Raw genomic sequence first — 26,675 nt, 5'->3', positions numbered from 1 at the left:
GTCTTCATTCTCCATGTGTTCACAGTACAGCAACACACACACAATCCTTGTTATATTAAGAGTGATGTGATTTCTTCCCAGTTTGGCCAGAGCTGGGGAGAATCTGCAGCACTTCCCAACAACCAGAAGCCTTCTTCTATCCTTTTGGATATTCCTTTATTCTTTTAGAAAAAAAGAAACTGCTGCTCACAAACATTAGGTCAGATTTTGCAACTATCTTGAAGCCACAGCCAAGAACACATTATTGCAATACAAAAAGTCAACTTTGGTCTTTGTCACCACAAATGAGAGTTTTCAAGCTTGTGTATCTACAATTTATTCTGCTTATGAGTGCATTACATGCTACCTATAGGGATGCCCAAGAATATACTTCAATCAGAAGAGTACTTGCCAATTCCTGATTTGTTACTAGCTTGCTTTTAAAAGTTAGTGGATAAAAGAATAGAACACCTAAAAGCATTAGCAGACTAAAGGGTCCCAAAATTAAGATAAACAAATGAAAGAAATCTTCAATTAATTCACCAGGAAAAGATCTGCAGCAAAGAAATAATTAAAGAAAATAATGTAATAAATACAGATTTTAAAAAAATGTAAAAATGGGTGCACTTCCGCATCTTGATGAAATATTAATGGTTTAATTTGAATTTGAGCCATGCTATGCAAATAAGGACATGAAAAATATTGTGAAAATACTATTTATAAAAACAAGTTGGATTACCCCTTTGGCAACGTTTGTCATCATGTTTAAGGAAGGAAATCAGATATTTTGTTATTTTCTGATTTCTAGTCTTTTTTGGCTTTGTTACGAAACACCATTTAATTCTGATAATGAGTTTAAACAATTTTTTCTTTACTCTTTTATTTTTTGTTTAGCAATTCAGTAATGGATAAAGCAGGAGCTCACAAGAAGGTATCCTGGTTACAACAGAGCCTCTGACTTCTGTGTTGATAGTTTCTAAGCAGTTAACAAAGGTTAGGTTATCAAGGGTATGACAAATAGCCTTATTATGTCTAAAGGAGACCCCATTAGGCAAGACAGCTAAACCTGTTTTATCTAAATTTATCAGTAAATCTAGACTCCAGATAAATGTACACTTTTTTCCAAAAGCACATACATTCTTAAGGTAAAATCTATGAGTATTACTGAAAAATTACAGCTTAATTATTTTACTTCCCTTGATTATCAAACTTTCTTTTTTAGTAATTGCAAGTGAACAATGAGGCTGGGAGATGAGTGGAAAGTCAGCCTTTTCTGCAATGCACAGAGGTATCACAGAGGATATTTCTGCCTTCCTGCTAAGTACCAGCTTTAGCAATTTTAGCAATGCAATGAGACATCCAAATATCCTAGCAACAAGAACCAAACAGTTGCTGTCAGCTGCACAACCCCATTAACCTGGTCACAGCATTAGGGCCAGGACATAACTGCCCTTCCCTGACATAAAAAAATAATAAAACAAACAAACAAACAGAGAAAAAGAAGATTTATGCTTTCTTTTGGCACCAAACAACCGATTCCATTTACTGCTTCCTTTAGAACAGACTCCCCAGTCTGTTTTCAATTAATGGCTATCAAAGGGCAATAAACTTCTACTCATCTTGAGTGATTATTGGAAAGGGAACCCCATTTATCCATCAGGTACTAGAACTACAGAAAGGAAAGCAAACACAGCACTGCTCCTCATCTCCCTCGGGGAAAATACAGATACAAACACACATGTGCAAAAATACAGGAAAGACTGATCCAAACTTTAAGGTATACAAATTATGTATACAACCTCAAAATCTCATCTTTGATTGCAAAGTAAAAGGCCAGTTTCATTCTGTCTAATCAAGTCAAAGAATCTCCTTTATGTTCAAGTCTGCCAAGGGCCATGGGCTTGTGTGACTAGGAAGAGAGGGACATATAGATATACACAACCCCCATAAAGTGCCAGAAGCTTCTGGCCCAAATAAAGCATGCACATCTTTCATCCTGCAAGGGATGAACTGTAATTATCCTGCAATAGAAATGAGCTACAATTAGAGAGACAGTTCACTCATTGAAGGACAGTTTAAATAAAACAGGTTTCTTAATGTGACCCTAGAGAATTAGAAGCACAAAGATGATTTGGTCCTTTTTACAAATACATAGTTCTCATGCCACAAAACATTAATACAAAGGACCTTGATTATTAAAAGATACAGTACTGTTTTTTTTTTTCTAATGAAGTTTCCACTTGTTCCTCAACCTCTGTCTTAGTGACAAAAGCAAAACATTCTCAGATCAAGAAAACCGAACCACAAATACAAAACCCACACCACTGACTCTGGTCTGCATTCCTACACAATTTAAGAGAAAATTTTATTCAGAAATGTTTTTACTGATATCTTGCAAAGTGTGCCCTTTAGAAAGTCATGAAATCTTTTGTCAATATCCCATAATGTCTATTACAGTCTGTTAGTGTAAATAATTTCAGTGATGAACTACCCCTTTCCTAAAAATGCCTCCTGATTTTTGAAACATTTTGTCAGCTTTTCAGTTCTTCATAATTTTAGAGATCTTTTGAATTTCAAGAAATTTTTGGAACATTTTTGGCTGCTCCCTACCTATATTTTTTTTGAGATACTGTCAGACTAATAGATTACAGAGATGCTATCTAGCCATGTCCATGCTCCTAGATCCCTGTATCACAGAGTAAGAGAGCTTAACTCAAGCTTTCAGTGGCACCTTCAGACAGTCAAAGATGAGGTCTAATACAAATTGTTAAATTCTATTGGAGTGGTTAACTGTGACTATCATACTATTTTCCTTCTAGTCACTGTCTAGTTAATCAAGAGAACAGATTTTTTTAATACTCTATGATGTTCTGAAGTCAGCTTTTGAAGCCAGAAGCACTTTATTGATTTTTGAAACAGTAATGCCAACAAAATAATATCCTTTCCCTCCCCCTTTTATAAACTTTCTTTACTGAAATCATCCTGACAGGACTGTGAGCCTGTTTTTGTTCCCTGAGAAATGAGTGCTTCCTTCAGCATTTCTTAGCAGTGTACGTAAAAATACATTTACAAGCCAGTTGGGTTTCTGTAAAAGCATAAATGATTTGAGAGCAGTGAAATAATTTGTAACATTCATATTTAGTATTGGATTTAATGCACTGTGACTAATGTGTATTTAAGAATCACAGAAGATAGGGAAGAGAAGGACCTCAAGAGGTCAGGTAGTCTGTCTTCTTGCCCCAAGGCAAGATGAACTACATCTAAACCATCTCTGACAGATATTTACCTAACTTGTCCTTAGAAATTTTCAATGATGGAGATTCTATAATACCCCCAACCTATCTGCAAGACAACTTCTTCTTGTGCTAATTGTTAGACAAACATCTCTTTGTTTCCAGCCTTTATTTCTAATGCTACACTTTACAATAGCCCATTACTGCTTGTCCTCCCTTCAGCAGGTAACTTACTACTCTCTGCATGTTTTTAATGTGCTTCAGGACTCTCTTAGACTTGTCTAAGAACTTCATTCTTCCATCACAGGCCATACAAGCCAGTTTTAGATGTATGCTCATCTTCACAGCCTTCTCTAACTGACCCAGAATTTTCTTTAAGGATGCTATCAAATACTGGACAATCCTGTTATGGCTACCAGAAAAGTACTTTGCATGTCTTCCACATTAAATTCCATGCTTTTTAAATTATGCTTTTTGGAAGCATTAATCACACAACACTGCTATATATTTATGTTCAAGATTTTATATGACCCAGATCTTCTGAAGACCTACTAAACTTATTTCTTCAATTAATTACACCAGTGTCCTCACTGAACTCCATATAGTTTATTTCAGATCACTGACCTACATCTTCTTGAAGTCTAATATCTAATCTAAATGCAATTACTTCTTCCACATTTTTTCCAAATCTGACAGATTTTCTGTCACTATTCCCAATGTGTTCTTTATTCCTACTTCACCCTGATCACATTGCATTGTGGTCTAAGAAAAAGATGCTTAGAATGGTGGCTGCCTGGGTACCCCTTTACTCCCCTCAATTTCATTTCCTAAGGAGAGGCTTCTTGAAGAAAATCCATGTTGTGGGGGCAGCGAAAAGAAAAGCAGATAAGCCTTCCAATATCCATCTTTATTTGATCATGTTCCTCATCTCATAACCCCGTGCCAAGCAAATTAACTAAATCTAATCTTCCTGTTAGATTAAAACAAAAAATAAGAATAGAATTCATATGGAAAAAATGATGAACTTTTATCAGGATAGCACACATGGAAAATACCAGAGATAATAAAGGCTTATAAAGTCAAATGCATAAAAGATAAAGTGCATTTCCTATACTGTGAGTTAATTTGATTTTAATGTAAAATTTACAAATACTTGACAGCCACACAGTTAGTAAAATTAAGCCCAGAGCAATGAGGCATTCTAGATAGCTACAGAAAAGACAGAAAGGAAGTTAAATTTCTCAATAACAATACAAGCACTTGTAACATAACTGTCAGATATGCTCTGTGGTCCCACTACTAAAAAAATTTTAAATAATTACACATAATAAAGTTGGTTGAAATACTTACTATAGAAAGAACAAAATACACATACGCTTTCTACTGAAAGGGAATTTTTTACATTGTAAAAATTTATGTTATAAACCAATGACATTTGATCATGTAACACAGAGACAATTTATGAAGAGACCTAGATTTTGGTTTTCTGAAGGTCTAAGGTGCTTAATGCTGTGCTTCTTTCATAAATCTGCTTTTATATTCAAACGTACTGTAATGCAAATCAATCAGCAGAAAGCAGACTGTACTGCTACTTCCAGGAGCTGGGACTATACATGGATCTATAGAACAAGGTACTACATAAATTAACTGGGATGGGCAGAGCTTGCCAGTCTATATCTGATGTTTGACTCAACTTGAAATGTCTCCAAGAAAGGTACAATGGATGTGTTTGCTACAGCCTAATATGAACCTTCACTACTGTCACTCATTTTCTCTTCGTCTTCCCCATTTCCTTACTGCTATACATAAACCATATTAAGTTGTTCATTCAACTTAATTGAATATGTTAAGTTCTTTCAACTTAACATATTAAGTTGTTCATTCAGAGAAGAGTCCATGATTTTCTCTGCAATTAGGGGTATTGCATAAGATGTAATTAGTGACTATAATTCTAGCCACAGCATTTTGTCTCTTCTTTAGGTGAATCTGTAGGATGTAAGAAGTAAGAGTCACATAATAAACTAATCTAATATACACCTAAATAAACTCATCTGATAGAGCATTCTAAGCTATGTAGGTCACATCTGTCTTCTTAGCCCTAAAAACTGCATGGGTATCTTCCTGAGACTGATAGCTACCTGACACACATCCCTGAAAGCTGATGGGGATGGTGCTCAGGGAGCAGCTCACAGACAGACAGTAATGGTTTCCTCCAGTCCCCACAGTCAGCTGTCAGCAGGGCTGGACTGAAGAGGCAGCTGTGTCCTAGGCTGTCCTAGTAATGTCTGCCTTAATTGTCCCTGCCAACTTGCTTCCTCTCACAGCTAAGGAGTCAGTGCACTCAGCTGTCCCTGTGCCACAGCAGCTTTGCTGCCAGTCATGGCATCAAGCACTGACATGAGAACCAGAGCTGAACTGCTGGTGAGCCATGTGTGGCTACAAGATTTATCACAGCAAGAGCAAAGTTACCCTCTACTAAAATGCAGACAAAATTTGTACACCTAACAGAAGCACGTGGTATTAAAACTTACCATGTTTTCATTTTAGGCTCTGAAGACAATTCTTCATGAAGGTAAAAGCTGTGCCATTTTATGGACTGAAGCAGTTCAGGAGGCATTTTTTTAGAAACATCATAATAATGGCCAAACTTTGTAGATGGTGTTGGGCTGGCCTGTGGAAAAAACAATACTGATTACAATAATCTATTAAATTATTATGTGTCAAATAAAATAATACACTTGAAGGGAACCTCTGTTTTTTCCCCTCATTCAGCTTAAGTATAACCTTCAAGTAGAACAACGTTATCATGCTTAGTAGTAAGTATTGGTTCATTATATAATGTGAATTTTTCACATAGGAATCAGCCCTTATTGTTCCAGGTTGCATCATCTAAGTGTAGTCAGATACTTAAAAGAATGCATTTTTGCATGTTGTAGACAAATGATCACAAATTTCCAAAGGCCAGATAGATGAAATGTACAGAGAACAATGTGTTCCACCTAATTTTTCAGTATCTGGCAATTATACAGCATTACAGAAATATTTTCAGTTTACTTTGAAAATGTTTCACTGTATTTATAATAAGCAAGAAAAATTACCATTGTATCTTCATGTATCTGATCTTAATAGCAAATCATAAAACAAGGAAATAGTTAAAACCTACTTCTAGTTACTTAAATTTTGAATAAATAGGTAGTATAATAGTAGTATCTAAGTAGGTAGTAACTGTATGAACAAGGAAAGAAAGCACTTGGCACAAATGTCAAGCACTATATAGTATTTTTAATGTATACATTTCCAAATCAATATTAAATATAATACAAATAATAACAATAATAAAAAGTTTCCTACAAAAACGACAGAATAACCAAATTTTAATCGACCCAAATTTTACTAAAACAAACAATTAGACTTTAATTTTAAAATCCCAGAAAATTGCTCGTGTATATCTAATCATAAGAGGCAGATTAATTTTACTCAAAAAAGATAGAATAACACATTCTCTAAATCACTGTTCCAATTTATTTATCAGCACCTGATTTTTAATGAAACAAGTCCAGCACAAGATAATGATCAAAATCTAAATATTTTAATGTAAAATGTAACTTGATTTAAAATGAGGATTCTGAAAGCAATTTAAACAGGGGCTGTTCTTTGGCCTATAATCTATTCTTTATCCGGATTACAGATCAGAATGTTTTTACTGCAATCTCTGCCAGAGCTCATCTTTTTATTGTGTACTTCCAAGCCCCCTTAATGTTTTAGAAAGGCCTTGACTAACTGAACTTTGATCTGATGTCTTCATTGAGAAAAGCTCCAGGTTGCCCATTTCAGATGCAAATCCTTACTGAGGCCCAATAGAGTTCAGTAAAGACAGCAAAAAAGAAGAAACAAGAAGTTTCCAGGATCCTCTTTGAGAATCCTGAGGCACATTGGTGTCCTTAATCCACCCTGCTGCATGGATTAAGGTAGGTGATAACCTCTCTCGATTCAAAAGAATAAGCACAGTGCCTACAAACTGGGTGGAGACCAGGATTTGGCTATAATAAAACACCATGCAATAAAAGCTCAGTCTATGTCAGAAGCCTGTGAATAGCCCTCAATGTACTGCATTCCCAGGCTTAGCAGGGAAGCTTGCAAAAAGCCTACCTGAATCAAGTAAGCATGAATAATCTGCCTTAGCAGAATGACCACGGAGAGTGCGAAGCAGAGACTTTTCCATCCCTCTTAAGCTTGATCTGATAAATTTATTAGTGGGTTGGAGGTTCAAGCCTGTTCTTCCCTAGATTCCTATTTTGCACAAGGAGAAATACACTAAATTGTCAGTGAGCAGAGTGTGCTTTTATGCTACCGTCTGCTGTTAATGTTTCTAATTGCAATACTAATGTGTTAGAAATCTCAGATTTAGGATGAATCAAGGCAGAAAATTGATTTCATGCTGTGACAGTTTATATATTGCCCCAAGAACATAAGCAGTTCATTCAAAAAAAAAAAAAAAAAAAAAAGGAAAAAGAAAAAGGAAAAAGAAAAAACCCACCCTGTCTTGCATTGCAAAATAGGCTACCCATATACTCAAAAGTTTAAATGAAATTAACCTCTGATAGAGATGAAAGTAACAAACTGACAAATGCACTTCTAGCACAACAGAACCAGCTACTGTCAGTTACTCTGACAGATTTCCTGTAAGTCTTTTGTCTTTTCAAGGTAGATGCAATATAGGGAGAAACTGACAGAAGAGAACCAATAAAAATATCATGCATAAGAAGAAAAATGAGTTACCTAAATGGTCTATAGGTCCAATAAATGGCAATACCTGAACTACTAATGAAAATCTGTTTTACTACTTAGGAATAAGAACTAAATTAGGTACCAAAAATACCCCAAAGACAGGTTTTACTCAGCGTTTTTACTTCATCTAAAGTAAGATATTGGACAGAGAAGTTTTCTGCTAACACACTTAGAGTTCCAGTTAAAAGCAAAGCTATTTATCTCTTCCACACTTGAAAATACTAGAGGGTAGTTTTTACAATGTATTAGCTTATTAGTTCAATCAGTTTGGAAAATACGTCTTAAAACTTTATTCAATGTTTCTTTTTCTGCCAAAAGAAAATTTAAATAATTAATCATAATCAAAGTTGTTAATTAAATGATAGAGCAAGGTGTATTAAACATACAGGGTGCTGCAAGGCCACCTCGGATTTTTCCTCAGTGGAGTATGTTCACCCAGTTAATTTAGCACAAAACCAACATTTTATGAAAACTGCATTATGAGAAAAATATCAATTTCAAAACATTTTTTCCCCAATTAAATATCCTGGGGAATCTGAGGTACGGAGAGCTCAAAAATCAGACTTTTATTTGCAAGTTTTAACGTCTTAAATAAATTTAACATATACATTAAAAATAGTGTACCTCAAGTATTTATAATGATCAGCAACTAACTTGGAAAGCAACAGTGATAGCAAGGGAAACACCCCACACAAGACTGACCATTTTATTCTACCTTGCATAATCAGATTTCACTAACTGAGGACAAGTACATTATGCATTGAGAAGAAATATTACATTAGCAGAAAAAGTAATTTCTGTAACTTCCATGAAGTTACAGAAGGTCAATGTGCACCTAACTGGATAATTTATATTTTTCTATTTTGTTAGAACATGTACAAAGAATTCTGCAAGATTTTAAAACAGACAAATGATTTTGGGGCTGGTTCAGAGTGGCACAGCAAGCTCCACAATAATAAAATTGATGAGATTAAATGATTACCCTAGAGGCTGTTTGATTTGGCATGTCACCATATATAAGTCTTTTCTGACACAACTGTATAGCCATGTCTGTGCAATTTCACAGAAAACCAAACATGCCAAGCCTTGTAAGATCATTTCATCACATTCCAATTATGTTTTTTAAGAATACAACTGAACTTACCAGGCAGTTATGACTACACCTAAATCAGACTCTATAAATGTAGGCTAAAATGTATAGACAAAGCTATTATTTTGTTGTTCTGGATAGTAAAAAATGCTTTAATTTTATTAAAGGTTGATTGTGCCACTGTATTAAATAAGATATTCACCACTGGAGATACATGATTCACAAAGCACTAGGAACTGTAAGCTCTGAAAGACTGGCCACTGGGCTTGTTTCTTACATTCTCCCTGCACAGTGATTAGTTTCTAATGACAGTGAAGCTGATATAATCTCAAGTGCTTACTTTAGTTGTTATGCACATGGATAAGCAGGTCAACAGTTTGACACAGTACTTTCACTACAGAGAACTAATGTGTACTGTTGACTGAATCTGCTTAAATAATTTTTGTACCAATAAATTTGGCAAAAGTTTGCAAGTGACCAAATTATTCAGACTTTCATAAAAAGCTGTCTCAATTTAATAACAGTCATTGAAAAATTCAATGGAGCTTTAATGGTTTTTAAGTTATTGTTGCTTGTAGGAAGTTTTATAGTTCCTGCAAACTCAAATTCCACTTCTATCTCTCTATCTCTCATAGAAGAAAAAATATTGTGATGTATGATACTTCACTCTTGGGAGACAACCCTGTAACACTGTCCATTAGGAGTTCTGTTGGCTAAATTTGACCGAAAAGCCTTTGCTCTGCAGATTATTTTTGACTGCAAACTGGAAAAAAGTATGAAACACTGATCACCTCCATTTTTGGTAAATTTTGGTAGCGCCAGGCTATTTTCATAGAATCCTGAGAATCTTCAGACTTAGCAGCTGTTGCTTCTTGTCCCGTTTCCTTTCTGTAGTTATCATCAAGCAAAGGGGATGGAAGTTCCTAAAGGTGAACAGCAAAATAATGTCAGTGATCTACAGTGAAAATGGTAGCTAAGATTCTTATCGCCTCCAAACAAAGGTCAGCCAATACAGTTATCTTAACATAATTGTTGTAAAATCTGGAACAAAACTTGATTAAAATAACTGTTCTGAAAGACTGGCTTCTACTAATACTGAGTATGAAAAAAACCCCAAAATGTAATTACTCTGAGGAAAATTAGAAATACAAGAGAATGCAGAATAGAAACACTCTCACTTGTGTTGCAGTCCTGAAAAAATAAAGAGCACTGGGTGGATGTCAAGCACTGCTGTCAGAATTTATGCATTGGGCTTCTGCATCTACTTGTAGAATGAAACACAACCAAGTTCTCTGGTCAAACTCCACCACCCCTGTGTGTAAGTTGGAGGGCACAGGAACTCTTTATCTGCTTAAAATATCTCAAGACTTATTTGAAAGCAAACTTTTCATTAAGGAAAGACTCCAGTGAGAGAACTGAGATGTGGTCTCAGTTTTTGGTTTAAGTAGAGGGCAGACATGAAACACTGAATTTAGGCAGAGCTAATACCGACCAGAAAAATCTCTATTACTTTCACAGCTTCATGTAGGTAGACATGGTATAAGCAGACAGACATAGAAACAAGAAAATGAAAGCTTAAATTAATCCGTTCCAGGTTTAGTATTATGGTAATTCAGTATGAGAGAATAAAGGAAAGAAAACCTGCATTTAGTTCAACATGGAATTTTATAAAGTATATGTGTCATTTTGTTTCTTTAGTGTACAGTAACACAATATCTACAATTATTGACAAAACTGAAAATAAATGTTTCTTATTTCAGGACAGTTGTTTCTGTCTCTTTCAGTGGTTGGGCAGTATAGCCCCCGAGATAAAAGGTTGGGGAAGCTATGAAAACTTCTGTGTGGTTCAATAAAGTTGCAGAAATAGAACTGCACCTATGTGTTCTAGCAGCTAAGCAGATTATCCAGGACACACCTTTGAGTAAATAATTTTATTTTATTTACTTTCTTTTTGCAAATGAACTGCAAAAGCCTAGAAAAGGCTCTTTATGAGAGTGGTTATGAACAGACATAAATTTTCAGATTTCTTACAGCACTTTTACAAGATACACTTGTATACAATATAGTCATATTATTATGGCTATTAGAAGCTTTATAAATAAGAAAGCTACACAAGTTTATAACTTTAAGTTACTACTTACAGCTTTCATTAAATATACATATTTATAACAAATGTTTCAGTAAAAAAAGAAATTTATTTTCTTCAAAGTTTCCTTCTGCCTACTGTGAAAGAAAGCAGGGTGACTTTCAAACTGAAGATAAAGATTTCTGACAGACAGGAGAAAATGTAAACAGAACAGAATGAAAGGTTCCAAGAAAGTATAAATACAAACATGAGCTGACAAGTCTGACAATGCATTTCACAAATGTGCAGATACAAATTATTTGCATTTACTTATAAGCGCATTATATAAAATTTTCTTCTAAAAACAAAATGTTATTTTGAATTTCTAATTATATAACCCAGATATCCACAATAAAGAGTTAATTAGTCTTATTTTCCAATTTAGGTGCTATTTTGAACACAAATTACTGAACAGTTAAACTGTGATGCAGATTTAATTTCCTACTATGGCTATTCATAGATTTAAACTGGATAAGCTGAAAAAGGTCTTTTTCAGTGAAGAGCAGCTGATATGTGATCATCTCAAAACATTTCTCAACTTTAGAAATTTAAAAAGTAAATAAAAAAACCCAATCTTCATTTAAAAAGTGAGTTCTGTAAATGAACAACTGCAGGCAAACCCAGAATTTCCAGGTATCTTTGACTTTCATTCACCAAGATCAACTGGCTCCCAGGTGATAGCTGCACCTTTTATACTTGTGGGTAACCTCTGTCTTTCTGAAAACAAGTGCCAGCCACAATTTGGAAGAAATCATGATACCCTGTCTAATAATTTTATTAAACTCCCTGATCTTGCCTCTGTTTCAGACCCTACCATTGATCTAAGTCATTATCAACTCCTGCTGTAGTATCAGTGGGCAGCTACCACAGCATCCCCAAAGCTGAAATCCAGGAAAGGGCATTTACCATTTGCTTTCACTGTAAGCAAAGACAAAACCAGCACTGATATTTTCTTAAAGCTCCTTAATATTTTTCTGCTCTAGAATAACTGCTATTTATGTATTTTACACTAAAACAGAACAGCAGTCAAGACAAGAAGGGGTGAGGACTTCTCCAGGTGACACTGACAGAGTACAAGCTACTTCAACACCCTCATGTTACACTGAAAAAATTTCTTGCCTTGAAGTCAAAGGCAGAACAAAACCCACTTACCTGGCACTGTGTGGAAGGGAGACATTACAAATTCTTGCTCCTGACACCTGAGCATCTCAGCCCCAAACAATCAGAGACAGACACAGGATCAGTGCAACACAATTAGGCACTGTGGTGTGCCATAGCAGTTGCTAAGAGTGAAGCAGATTAAGAGATCAAGGAAAAATGGTTTCACCTGAAGCTGATAAAGATTTTGGCTGCCAGAGGTGAAAATCTAAGTATCCATTTAAATAGCTTTTTTTTTTTTTTTTTTGATAATATAGTTTCCATTTACCTTATAACTCAATATTTTATTCTGAGATAATGAAAAAAGTTCATGACAAAGACTAAATTATAAAATTATGGCTTAAACATGACTAAATTCACACAAAGCAACATGAGAACCTGTCACTCAGTACCATGGCAGTCAGCACAGGAATCAGCTTATGTCTGCTTTTTTTTGGCTTGTCCCTTGCTGCCCCACAGAAGGAGCCAGGAGCACCTCAAGAAATCTCTCATACCAAGAGCCAACTCTTCTGCTTTTACAAAGCACGTAACAGTGCCTTATTTTTTTTTTTTAATGTAAAATATACAGCATTTCTTGGGGTCAACTAAAATATAATTCTTTGCTGTGCGGCTTGAACACACAAGAAGGCAGACAAGTGCTAAAGCTATTAAATGTGGTTTACTTGGGGCATTCACCCATGTCTAGAGATTTAGTAGGAAAAAAGAGAAAGAAGATTGTTGCTATGTTTTAAAAGAAAAAAAAATATTTTGAAAAAAAATGTTTTTCTATAGCACCTGTACTAAATGACAACACAATGAAAATAATTTTGTTTCATACTAACCAAGATTAAGAAGGGTTTATTGCAAACCTTAAATACTACAGCAAACTTGAAATAATAATTTTATTAATAAATCATTTATCTTTGTAATAAACCAGTGTACAACCCATGTCTGCTACCAGCCCAGGTCTTTCTCTGTTTGCTGCCACATTACTTTGCTTCCCTTATTTTGGCAGATGCAAGTAGCAAAATCATATTCAAACAGTTTGACCTCTCTCACTTCTTATGTTCTCTAGGGGATAATAAAATCCAAGACACAATCCCACAGCAGTTAATGAAGCTTAACCTCACACCCTCTTAATTACCAATGCATTACACCAACTATAGGCATCATACTCCTCTCTAAGCTATTTTACAATGCTAAAGAAGTACTTCTGTGCTATTCTTTAGCAACATAGTCCAAGCTGTATGTGAAATCCTTCTTATATAAAAATCCTTTGATCCTTATGGGTTTCAATAACTGTGTAATTAACAGTACTTAAGAATTTAAACCATTATCTATTTATGTATCAATAAATACATTACTGACATGGTTTTATATAACTATTTTGCAATGCAGTATCCCAGGTGTGATTAAAGAAACCTGAAATAAGAAAATATTAAAGGGAGTATGATTCACTGTTGATCTCTAATTGCAGTGATGATTGCAATAGTTTAAACTCACATGAATTTAAGGCTCTTTTTCATTATGTTAATTTTTAGTATTTAAAAGACACCAGATGGTAAGTCAGGAAGGGTAAATATTTTCTTTTCAATAATGTATTATATAAATGTCAGTTTAAAGGGCCCTACTCCCAAAAGGGCGGAGGATTCTATTTTGATTGTAAACACTTGTGAAGACAAGGTCTATTGTGTAAGAACACAAATAACTGGATACAGAATATTTTGCCTTTCAGTGGCCTTTGTACAACAATTATTTCCATCTCCAGGTAAGACTGTTCTATGGAATGTTCCTTTGACTTTCAAAAGGACCAAATAGATCTCAACACAGGATAAGTGAGAATTATGTGAAAAGGGACATAATATTCCTTTGTTTTATGAAATAAAAGTGTGAATTGAAATTGGAGAAGTAAACCCTACAGTCAAGTCACAGAATTCTTTGCTATAACTTCCTTGCACTATGGCTCCATTTCACAACATCAAAGCCCAGGAATGTATATGAGAGATGTATATGAGAAGATGATACTTATTTTTAATTGCATCTTTTTCTGAACCACGTAATGAATGCTTAAGTAACTTAATGATCAATATAACAAAAGAGAGAAGGACGTGCTAAAAAAAAGTAATGTGAAGAAATTAATAAAAGTCAGAATGCCCTGGTGCAAAATTCTGTAAACTCTGATGCAGTGTGTAATGCACTGACCCAAACAGTTTTTACATTAACACAGTTTCATTACTAAGATAATGATAAAGTCAAGGACTGGTAGGTAGGTTACGTGAAATTTAAGCCAAAATTTATTTCCTCTAGTTCTGGAAAATCTTTTTATTAGATTGGTCTGAACTTTTGACAAAGACTAAGCTTTACACTTCAGGGAGTTCCCAGCGTGAGTACTGCTTAAAAGGATTTCATTCTTTTTAAACAGAAGCAATTATTTTTTTCCAGCATTCTTTTTCACACCCATGCAACTTCTCTTTCAGTTTATAATGCAGTTCTGTACCACAGAAAATTACATTACAATATAATTAAAATATTTGAATTTTGATGTAGAAATATGCAAAATAAATATTCCCTTTAATGAACACGCAAGCAACAAAACTAAACAGAGGAGTAAGAGCTATATAATGAAGAAATTAGGTTTTTAAAACTATCAAACTCTGAGACAGCTGCCAGGGTTAGCTTCAACCCTAGTCTTTGTGCCACAAAGCTACCTTTTCTTCAGTAAGAGAGATAAAAGGTGGTAACTGTAATTGGATTTCTGTGTATTAAGTGGTAAGATTTGAAAGCACACAACGTCTGAATCAGAGTAACAAGCTCGTAGAGTTTAAAAATAAAATTGGAAACAAAAGGATAACAGGAATGTAGCTCTGCTTGCATATATACTTTTACCTTTCAAGTTGTTAATGCTTTTAGTTGCTTTATGTAGCACCTAAAAAATGTCAGATGACAGAAAAATACCTCTTGCATTCATGTACAGCTTCCTTGACAACACCAGGAATGAGTCAGAATAGCGCTCTTTTCAAAATGGAAGCTTGGAGAAACATTTTTATGAGTGAAAAAATGTAAGCACCATGGTTCAATGTACTTTGCTGGAATAAAAATGTCCACATAGACAGCTAAGATTCCTTTCAAGAAGTTGTTTGCATAGACAAGAATAAAACACTGAAGTTCAGTGGGTTGTTGCTGGAGATGCATCCCCACCATAAGCAGAGGGCTTATAGATTATGTAAAATGAAATAGTTTTTTTCTTGAAATTTTTTTCCTTGTCTCTTGACCCTTTCTTCTTGCAAGAGAGCTTCCAAAGGACAGTATCAACAGAGCTCAGAAGTAATTCCATGTTGAAAACAAAGTCTGTAAAAATGCAGTAATTGCACAGAGCATTCAACTTTTCCATGGAGATGAACACATGCAGCTCTAAACCTCTCTTCTGTCTCAGGCTCTCAGGTTCCCAATGGAATAATCATTCAGGTAACACTGGCCAGGTTACCACAGGGAAACTCTCTGGCTTCAGGGGTTGCTGGTTTCTGTTTCCCAACACAGTAATCAACCAGTAAATCTTCCTCTTGAGACAAACTTTGCACAGGGTTCACAGTAAAAGAAACTTAACAGAAAATACTCTGTACTGCCAAGATGAGATGATAACTTGGAAATATAATCCAATATTTTTTCATTAAAAACTTGTGAAAATCAGTTCCCTCCCGAAGTTTAGATAAAATATTAGGTAAAGAAATCCTTCCACAGGCAATTCAGGCAGTTCTAGGACTTAGTGACAAATCTGAAGTAGGAAATTTGAGAAATGTAAAAATACAGCCACCATGGATACGGATTTTTAATTTTTTTTTAAGACTGGAATCATACTTTTGCATTAACAAGGTGAATGGGCACAAAGAACTAAGCTATTATCTAATTACGTTGGTTTTACTGTTTCCAGAAGTCATTTTGGTAATCATCCTAACCTGGGGACTAGCCTCTTGCTTTCTGTTTCTTGCAAAAATAATAACAGCATTTTAGATAAGATTTCCTCTGTAATAAGTATAACCATATACTCAAATTAATATGTTGAATTCTCAAACATATACACTACATGCAACTTCAAATAGCTGGCATTAACTTTACAGTGCTAAATTAGAAAAAAAAATATAGCCACCAAACACAGTGAAGTTAAGGAAACAGATATAAGAAAAAAACCCCTATCTATTAATTTCTCTTTGTTTTTAAGCTTGAGCAGATGACAGCCTTTCATAATCTGCATTCTATACATGGAAAGGTAGGGTACTGGAAAGACAGCATTAAGGTATAATGTTTTCTTCAGTCATTTTATTATTGAATTAGTTTTCCATTTACCAAAGCAATCTATTTTATGATCAGTAACAGAAGTATGCTGTACTATTTTGTGTGTTATATACTATTCCCAGTGTTTATGTCCTCATAGTAAAAACTTGCCTTTTGTTGAAGAACCTAGATTGAACAGAAATGCTCTCAGATGTTTAAAATACTTTCTAAAAAACATCATGTATATAGTTCTGTAGGTTTTACCAGGGGTGTATAATTTTTCAGCATTACATCTTAATGCCAATTTCCTGAAGGAGCTTTGACTACAAAAGGCATGAATATGTTTTCAAAGGATGATGGATAAATTGGTGGGTGGTAATATAATATATCTTACGCAGCTGATCAGGGCTTTTTATCCTCTGCTTGTCTTTTAGTTATACACAATTTCAAGATAATTATGGTGTAGAAGAATGTCTTTTCCCCTTCCTACTACCAGCAATATTTGTCTTGGTTATAGGTTCAAGAAACTTCCAATCACATCATAAAATTAGAATAGGGGAATCGTGGCATCTCAGCAGAGAACTGAATGTATAAATAGACTGACCACACAGTATGGACATAAGGAAGTTAAGGAACTGCCTTTTTGTAAAACAGCAGTTAATTAGCATACTAGTTACAGAATATATTGAATCCATACTTGAACTTTATAAAATAAAAACCAAGCATAAAATGTATAATTCACGTTGATATGTACCACATGTATGGTTCCCTTTCCAATATGGAATACAGGCCAGTCAGATACTGAATATAAATTATGTGTCTCATTAGATAAAATACAATGGTATTCAACAGTCAGTCTCCTGATTTGGTGGCCACCAAGTCCAAATCCCAAACAGCTCATTTTTATGAAAGCAGAGGACTTCTTGAAACACCTGTGAGATCTCTGGCCAATTCCAGTCTTAGATCAACATTTTCCAGGTGAGATAAGTATTGATTTTCAGCTAAACATACTGAAAGAAATGCCTAAGCTTTCCAAGTGTGAAAGTATGTAATTCTCCAGGTTGATGCTTAGCATATTACAGGGTTACTTCACTGAAACAATTTCAAGACAGCAGTACAAATCAGAGAAATCCATTCAGCTGTGCCTTAGGCAAAGGAAGTGTTGAATAGTCAAGTTAAGAGCAGAAAAGCACAGACAAGAGTGCTGTTGGATATAAAAAAAAAAAAAAATAGAGGTAGTCTTTCACCCCTTATCAAATTCCAAGATTCCAAACTCATTTGGCCTTGGGAGGATCTTACTCAGCTGTCTAAGAGATGGAGGAGGCTAGTGAGCTAATTTAATTCCCAAATCTGGCTAGTGTTACTACTCCTGGTCTTCCCAACAAAGAATCACCACGATTAATTAATTTCTCACTACAGAATATATACGTGTTAAAATGTTTTTAAAGTCATCAAGAGAGCACAGCTTTACTTGTCAAATGCTGTTTTCTTTACCTTTAAGATGTTGTCAGGATGCTCTTTTGCAGAAGCGACAAACAACTCATGTCCACAGACAACTCCCTCTGCGAGGAAATACTTGAACAACAAATGGGAGTAAAGCCCATATTTATCTTCCTCTGTGAAAACAAGAATGGTTGCAATTTTTTCTTTTTTTTTTTCTGTTAGATAAATCACCCACCTGTATTTTCATACACTATAAAAGCCCTCTTTGTCTTCCTCCTATAGTATACAATGTACAACAGAGACAACAGGAATAATAAAGCAAAGTACTTGCTTGATAACAGTGCAGTCCTAATTTTTCAGCCCATAGAAATAATTCTCAATCATGTATTTGATGCTAAAATACAGCAATAGAGCTATCTTCCCAACAGGGTTTCCCATCACTATCATTTAAGATTCTTGAAATAATGATTTAATGGCAAAAGTCTTTCTTCATTTAGGAGAACTATATAAATACTTATATTTTAAATGCTAAAATATTAATCAACTTATTTTAAATATATATTGATGTTTTTCAAAATTTAATATTTGGCATGCTAAAGCTATATAAAGGTATAATTTATTGTAGAGACATTCTTATATATGTGTTTCAAAACAGTGAGAACTACAAAAATAAACATAACAAGTGTATATAGTAAAAAAGCAGACAATTTGCAATGCCATTTTAAAAAACTAATCAGAGAAAAATCACAAACACATTCAACAGATGTATGAACTTACAGTATGGCAGCATGAATAGCAGCCTATTCAACTACAAGAACAAACTCCCACTGACTTCAGAAAGGCTAATGTTTCCTTCAGCTTCTTTTCTGCAAGTTAGGTATCAGAAATTACCAGAACTAGAAAGTCTTAATGAGCTTCATACAATTAAAACAATTTCCTCCCTATTAGAAAGCATTTATGAAAATATTAAAAGAAAAAACACAAAACTGATAACAAAGGCTGAATATAAGAAAGTTGTTATTAATATCTAACTTGTAAGAATACTAAAGAATGAAAAAAAACCCCACAACATAATTTCTATATGCTCCAGAATATGTTTTGGATCTGAAGAGTCAAAAAGAACCAATGAAGTGGAGCGGGAGGAAAGGCAGAATGGAGGTGTAGATTTAGAAAAGAGAAAGAAAAACATTAATAGCAATGAGAAAAGTGAAGAAACAAATCACAAACAAACAGTGTTGAACTGCTACACTCCAAATATCACACGGCATTCTGACACTTTCAATACTTTGATTATCAAGAGAAAGAAATTCAGACCACAAGTTTTCAAATTCACTGGAGAAGGAAGAGTTCTCCCGGAGATATTCCCCATCCTCCACTGATTGATTATTGGGCAAAACAGAATTTATTTACTGCTTTTTCAATTTCACCTTTAAATTTAGTGTTTCTGATCTTTCCTTGGTTAAATATAAAAGGTGTACACTTAAAATGTAGAACATTTATTTCTTTTATTTCTTCTCCAGAATAATCCTCAAATATATAGCACCAAGATTACCTACTTGGTTATTTAATACTTACTTAAAGAGAAATACTTTGCTTCTGTTTTGTTATATTCAAGAAATCAACTAGAAGTGACTCTTAAGTGAAGTGACTCAAGATAGAGAAAAATACTTCATGACACTCACTAACATAGGAAATTGCATAAAATTGGACATTCAAATAAGCCAAAGGGAATGCTATAATTACAACACTATTGCTACAAGTACTGGCCATTGATATATCCAGTTTATTCTACAGTCTGAGGGTTTGTATTACTGTACTTCACCTTTGACACTGTTATCTGCTTACTTGGTCATATTAGTACTTCAAATAATACATTTATCTTTTTAAAAAATATGGACAGCTCAGTATCATGAAAAGTACAGAACTGGCAAAAGCTTATTCTTGACAGCACTGGGTTCTTTATTAGAATTTCACCAGGAGCTATTTCCAAAAGTATTACAGATTTACAAACTGCAATTTCCTTTGAAGTTTGGAGCTCCTAATTAAATAGTTTATATAGTTCACTCTTGCTTGCTTAAAAAAAAAACATAAATAGTCTTACTGAAAGACTCTTTTCTTAGTTACCCAGACCCACACATTGTACTGTGACTGAGGATGTAGATCCCTGTGAGAGCAGGATGGAGTTCAGACTCCATTCAGGTAAAACTGAAGCAATATTGCTGCAGAAGCAAAAGTAAAATTGGTACTGTCTCAAGTTTTGAAGAAGTGTTAGAGTTTTTTTGTAAATGTAATCTTTGGACCATGCTTAAATCTTAAACTGCTTCAACACAAGGACAAAACCCCTGAGATACAGAGTAATTCTTCCTTATAACTGGAGTCCATGAATACATACATCTCCTGCCCATAAACACTGGCTCTCTAGTTATTTATGCTTCAGTTGTTTACTGCAATATAATTTGTAATATATTATTCACAATGTATTGACTTTCATCTATAAAGCTTGCAATTTAAGACCCAAAGACCTCTAGAAATCAGTGACAGCACGGTATCTACTTATTAATTTCTTCAAAAAAAAAAAAAAAAATTGTCTGAGCTACCTGAAGAAAGCCACCAAACCTCCCATATAATCACATCACTGCAGCAGATGTCAGTGGAGGGAGAGAATTTTGTTAAACCTCCCTCTCTTGGAAGAAACAGAAGGAAAGTAACACTAGGAAGGTGCTCTGAAGGGAACCTCAGCTACAACATTTATGTCATCCTGTGTGAATCAAAACTCTTACTTAATTTTTATCTACTGGTTAAATTTCACCTTCTTCACCATTTGAGGCACCAAAACCCTGAGTTGTACTGCAGAAATTAACTGCCATTTAATGGAGTAAAAGCCAATACCTCATTTATTTCAAATGCTTTATGGTTTGTGCATGTGCATGCAACTACACAGAGAGTCCCTCTCAATCATCATTTTTATGTTATTCTTTGGTCAGTAAACAACATGCTCAGTTCTATAATATGGAAGCTCCATAAAGCATGGAAATATAAGAAAACATAATGTGTGATGACACTTATTTAGCTAAACTGAGAGGAAATAAGGCCTTAGTAGTTAAGAAGAATTTTTACTCAAATTTCATTTGAAATGCTGAAATGTTATAACAAGCTACAAAAGTGAAGCAACAAGGAACAGGGATATAAACCCTTTTACTGACCTATCCAAGATTATTTTGTTAAGTGATTGACTTTTTGGTGCTATAACAGGACTAAAGAGGTTCTTACACTGCCATACCTTTCCAAAACATATTTTGCAAAACAATAAGGGATTTTCAATTGAGCAAATTAAAAGTGTTTAGATTCAGTGTAAGGACACATCATTTTAGCATTAGCCTTTCCTTTAGTCTTTTAACATTGATTTTCAGAACTTGCAATGAGAGTAGGAAAAGAACTATTGGGGAGTGATCTAAATATAAAGCACCTCATAGTCTGCTACAGTACTCTAAGGATTAAATGTGTCTCAGAAAGCCTTTACAAACAGTGTATCTTGAATTGTTAAAGTCAATGCATCTGTAAGAATCCCTCAGTTCTTCAATTTGTCACATAGAGGATGGCTTTTTATTGATTCATTTCTAGGTCACTAAACTTTTGTGGTATTCAAAAGATCTAAAGTGCACTCTATGGGGCTTTTCTGATAGCATCCATTGTACCCCAGCTTCAATAGTTACATTACTATTCAAAACCATATGGTACAGCTTTCTTCTTGTAAATAAACAAACAAATCATTTAGCACAGGTATTTCAGTAGCCCACTGATTACTTTCATAGATAAATTGAATGAAATACTTTGAAGTATATTTGCTTCTTGAGAACACTTGGGCTTACTATTTGGATGGCAGGGATGAATTCTCAGTTGTTACCTTTCCTTTCAAAATCCACAGCCAAAAGAACTCCCTCCATTCCATATGTGCAGGAAGTTACACTTAAATGTGTTTCAGACAAGCCTGGACCAAATCATTATTCTTACCCTCCACACTAAAGAGCTGTCCCATCAGAAGCTGTCATTGTGAACTTTACTTCTAGCTAATAAGGCACATAAAAAAGTAAGACTCTGGCAGCTGCAGACTCTCTTCTGAGTCCAGACACTGCAAGTCACACAACAGGCCACAGCTTTCTCTGATTCTTTCTGAACAAAGAGTGATCTACAGCTAAGTAGCAGGTGAGTAACTAGTGAAGCATAAAACTATACAAGGAAAAGAGATTATTTACCTAGAAGTTATGCATATTGTCTCCAGGATAAAATCTCTTCTGATCCTACAGATAGGGACATAAACAAAATAGTTTATTGTTATCATTATCCACTGGTCTCTTTCCCCAATTACATGCTTTCATGAAGAAAAAGCAGTATTGTCAGTATCACTGCACTGAATTCCAACATGTTACCATGTTGAAAATAAAGGATAAAGACCAATTCCTATTTATGTCTCTTTTCACCCCTACTATTAGGCTAATAAACACATAAGGCACATTCCCATGTACATGGACTGTTTTGTAGATACCACTCAGAGAAATCTGTGGTACCTTGTGGTGGTCTCAGTGGTATCAGTGGGTCTTGAAAATAGATACACAATTCTAAGGCACTGAACTTTAGCTAGAGCACAGAAAGCAAAGAAAGCAAATATGAGTGAGGCTCTGTAAATCTACAACTTATATCAAAACTGATGACAAAAAATACATCTGATTATGGAAATCTATAAGTAAACAAGTTGCCATAGGAAAAAAATCTCTAGCTATAGCTGCTCCCTCTGCACAGAGGTAGGTATTCATGTCCCAAGTGAGGGATGGACAATAATCACTCCAGCCTGAGGAACATCAGAAGTCAGGAACAAAATCCATCATAAGGTAAGAAATATGTACAGATCATTTTTATAGTAGCTGGCTTTTAAGCATAAATATGTTAAGTAGCATGAAGGTCTTTGAAAAACTCCAAATGTAATTTGTAGTATAATTGGTTAAAATTATGTGAGCTATAAGAGAAAAAGACTGCAGCAATGTAATGTACAGATAACTTTTTTTACTGCAAAAAGTCTAGACAGGTTGCCCTAAAACTGCCAAAAGCCTGTCACAGCCTATCAGTATTGATCATTGTTTCACCAAACAGGTCTACAGTATGGTATTGTGACCTAAGGTGTGTCTTTCCGTAGCTATGAAACATCTCTCTGAATTGCTGCAGGTTATAAGATGTGATTACTCTAATAATCTGAAATTCCATTTAAAAGATACATTTCTAATGTCCACATTTACTAAGCTTCAGGGGATATACTCTGTGTCACTTGCATTTAATTAGCACATGCCAAAACAGAGTTGTCAAACATCCAGGTTACAATAATTGGCATTTGGCCATACTTCAGGACAGTGAATTCTGACTACTTGTATTTTTGTAGAATTATATTTAGCAAATCACTGTTTTGTACCTCTCCAGAGATGATAAAATCAATTATATTGACAAGTGAAGAGAGCTCTTACCAGTCAGGTTAAATTGCATGTCTACCAAAAATAATAGTAGCTAATTAAAGTAGCTGAAACTGCTTCAAGGCTTAGCATGTACAAGTATAGACCTGTTTTTAACCAGACAACTTTAACTTCTAATAACTGACCTCAGCTACCAACAATAACCCTCTTACAATCTTTTAAACATTTATCCATCAATGACCTAGAGCATCTCAAAGGTATGCAAGAATAGGTTGTTAGAGGGTACCCAGAACAGACCTTTTTGAGTGCACTGCAACTTACTAATGCAGAATTTGTTATATAAATAAGGCTTATATTAAAAAAAAAAATAAACATCGTCCAGAAAACTCTTCCTGAGGCTGGCAAAACAGACATACAACAGGTTGGAGTACAGGACAGAGGGGAGGAAGGAAAGGAGTGTGCTTAGTCAACAGCTATACCATTTGTTTATTTTGAAAGGGGAGATTCCTCTGGGAAGTTAATCCTCTGGAGCAGTTTAAGAGGAAACAACAAACAAGTGGTGTCACGTTGAACAAACTGTTTTGATAGTGTTCAGATTTGATTTCACACAGTGTCAGAATACTTCTTTTATCACTTCTTATAAACCCAGTACAGTAAGATTTATTGAAATTAAAGTACTAGGTCAAATTCTAAACATTCTTGCTATAGGAACAAAACCCAGGAAGCTTCAGGCTTCTGTTGTAGCTAGGATCTTGCAAGAGACTACCATGTGCCTCAATTTTCTAATTCTCACATAAATAAAACACTGTCAAAAAATACATTATAGAATTAAGTTGAACTGAAATTCATAGTAAAGAGCATAATGATTTAAGTTTAAAATAATTGTGCTCTTTATTTCAAACAGCATTTTACAGTCTTATAAAGTAACCTGTGCCATTTCTACATCATGAGAACAGATAAAATAAATATTTTAATACCGTGAATCTACTATTATTTGGTTAAATTAACCAAGATAATGTGTCAAATAATGAAGATGAGCATTTTAATTTGCAAAGAGAGCTAAGCTAAAAGTAATGCAATTTATTCTTGCCTTAGAGAATATTGAAGGAAGGGGGAAGAATTTAACCTTTTTGTAACACTTGGAGTACAACGCAGAAAGATCTTCATAGGAGGTTTATCAGTGACAGCTTCAATCCTGTATAATATTCAGCTTGCCTAGACTAATCTCATGACAGAATTTTTTTGGTATACTGACAGGATATTCTAACAATGCAGTTACAATTCTGCCTGCACCAACTTTAAAAACGAGTCTAAAAATTTTTTAGACTAATGAGTCATGAATAAATATAGTTCTTACCTTAAGACTTCTTGTGCATAATTATATGTTTCAAAATAATATATGGTAAGTCTTATTTGGGGAAAAAAAAATCTTTCAAATGTAAAAGACAGATTCTCCATGTTGCTGTGAAACTAAGTTGAATATTAAATCACAAATAAACAACCAACATAGAGGATAAGTACATTAAGACCTACCATGAGTATTGGAAGCTCTGCATACAGGGAAGGGGAAAAAATCAGGTAAAAATTCTGCAATTTTCAAATCATTGAGTGTTATCATGTGCTTCATTAGAACACATTAGGACAACTGCCTTTGTGTGACAGAAAAGTCTCCACTCTTTGGACAAGTTTTCTGTCAACTTGGGAGAGCCAAGAGTCGAAAAACAGCAGCACCAGCTCAGGGGACAACAGGAGTGCGTAGACATGAATTGAAGAGAAGAATTTTGACAGTTTCTATCAGCAATATTTAACTTTTGTATCAATCCATTTTTCTTAAAAAAGCTGAACTTAAATGGTAGCCATTATACAAGTAGTAGCCTACATGGAATTAGGTGATGTCAGTTAGTTTTTCTGACAGGCAACAATTCAAATTACTTAATCTGCACCACAATATACACTAATTTAAATATTTTATGTAAAAATCAAAATTCTCTAAGGTTCAGCGAGACAGCAACACCTGTTTCTAATGATAGAATGCAGAAATAAAAACTAGACTTAAAGTAACAAGCCATAATGTGCAAATACTCTGCTCACTAGAAAAAAGAAAATGCTGCTCAGTTTCTAGTGCAGGTTCACACATGAGACTTATACAAATAAAAGATAACATGATGTAAAACAAATAATGGCTGAAAAAGATTTCAAATATAAGTTCTCCCCAAATCTTACTATTAGGTTCTTTAGTGTTAAGACTAATTAAAATCTTACAAGTGAAAATATTTAACCAAAAGTCTAGATACAAATGCAGTCTCCTAAGTGATGACTGCCATTCCACAGTGAAAGCAAACAGAGAGAAGTGGGGATCACACCATTTCCATCCCTTTCAGAAAATAAGTGAAAATTACTCATGAAATCTTTCCTAGGGCTGAAAAGTCACACTCTGAACAACTGCTGGCCTACTGATGCCTATCATTGGAGACATAATGTTTTTGTCTTTGCATAAATTTCATGTCAATGAATTTGAAACAATCTTATCAGAAATACTTCAAGAAGTCAGGAGACTAAACTTTGTGGAAATAAAAAGCCTGCTACAGAACATCAAGAAAGGCTCCCATAAGCTTTCTTTTAGTTGATTCTGGCAACCAAAAGATCAAACAATTCTGCATTTCACAACTTCCTCAGAAAGCCACATTTAAAGAAACCCCACATCTGATGATAAGCAGTCTAAATCTTACAGGAAATCAACTATTTTAGAAAAACTTAAATAATTAGAAAATTTTCCTATAAAGTCCTGAAATTCGCTACATGCCCTGCTTTCAAACAGAATTATGTTGTATTTTTGGGAGCTCAAACCTGTCTAAAATTAAGGTTTTGATCCATCTCCAGTAATTCTTGAAATAGCCAATATCCACTCTTCAAGACTATCCAAAGTCAAGGGGCTCAAAAGTTATACTTTATTAAAGTCTGACTTTGAAAAACAATGAAAACACAGATCATTTGATAAACAGATTAAAATGAGCAAAACACATCAGAAAATGGCTTTAAGTATCTATATATTCTATACTAACCAATAAGAAGAAGGGTTCCAACAGCTATGCCTCCACCTGGAAACAAAAGAAAATGAAGAATAAAGTAAGACTACATTTTAATACTATGTTAGA

At 34.5% G+C, this 26,675-nt stretch overlaps 1 protein-coding gene across 4 annotated transcripts in view; it reads right to left on the bottom strand.

Annotated features, from left to right (window-relative positions):
* ELP4 (elongator acetyltransferase complex subunit 4) overlaps nucleotides 1-26,675 on the bottom strand; it is a 116,099-nt gene that overhangs the window by 84,535 nt on the left and 4,889 nt on the right. For all 4 annotated transcript variants that reach the window (XM_071761853.1, XM_071761854.1, XM_071761855.1 and 1 more), the window contains exons 2-5: nucleotides 26,583-26,618; nucleotides 18,116-18,237; nucleotides 9,882-10,013; nucleotides 5,744-5,883 (exon numbers count right to left, since the gene is read on the bottom strand). In XM_071761853.1, the coding sequence (XP_071617954.1) occupies nucleotides 5,744-5,883; nucleotides 9,882-10,013; nucleotides 18,116-18,237; nucleotides 26,583-26,618 (430 nt within the window). The remainder of the gene's footprint in view (nucleotides 1-5,743; nucleotides 5,884-9,881; nucleotides 10,014-18,115; nucleotides 18,238-26,582; nucleotides 26,619-26,675) is intronic.

Source organism: Heliangelus exortis, chromosome 18, assembly GCF_036169615.1.
Source record: "Heliangelus exortis chromosome 18, bHelExo1.hap1, whole genome shotgun sequence".
Taxonomy (NCBI): domain Eukaryota; kingdom Metazoa; phylum Chordata; class Aves; order Apodiformes; family Trochilidae; genus Heliangelus; species Heliangelus exortis.
Note: the sequence above shows the minus strand (reverse complement) of the source record. Positions and strands in the feature narration are given on the sequence as shown.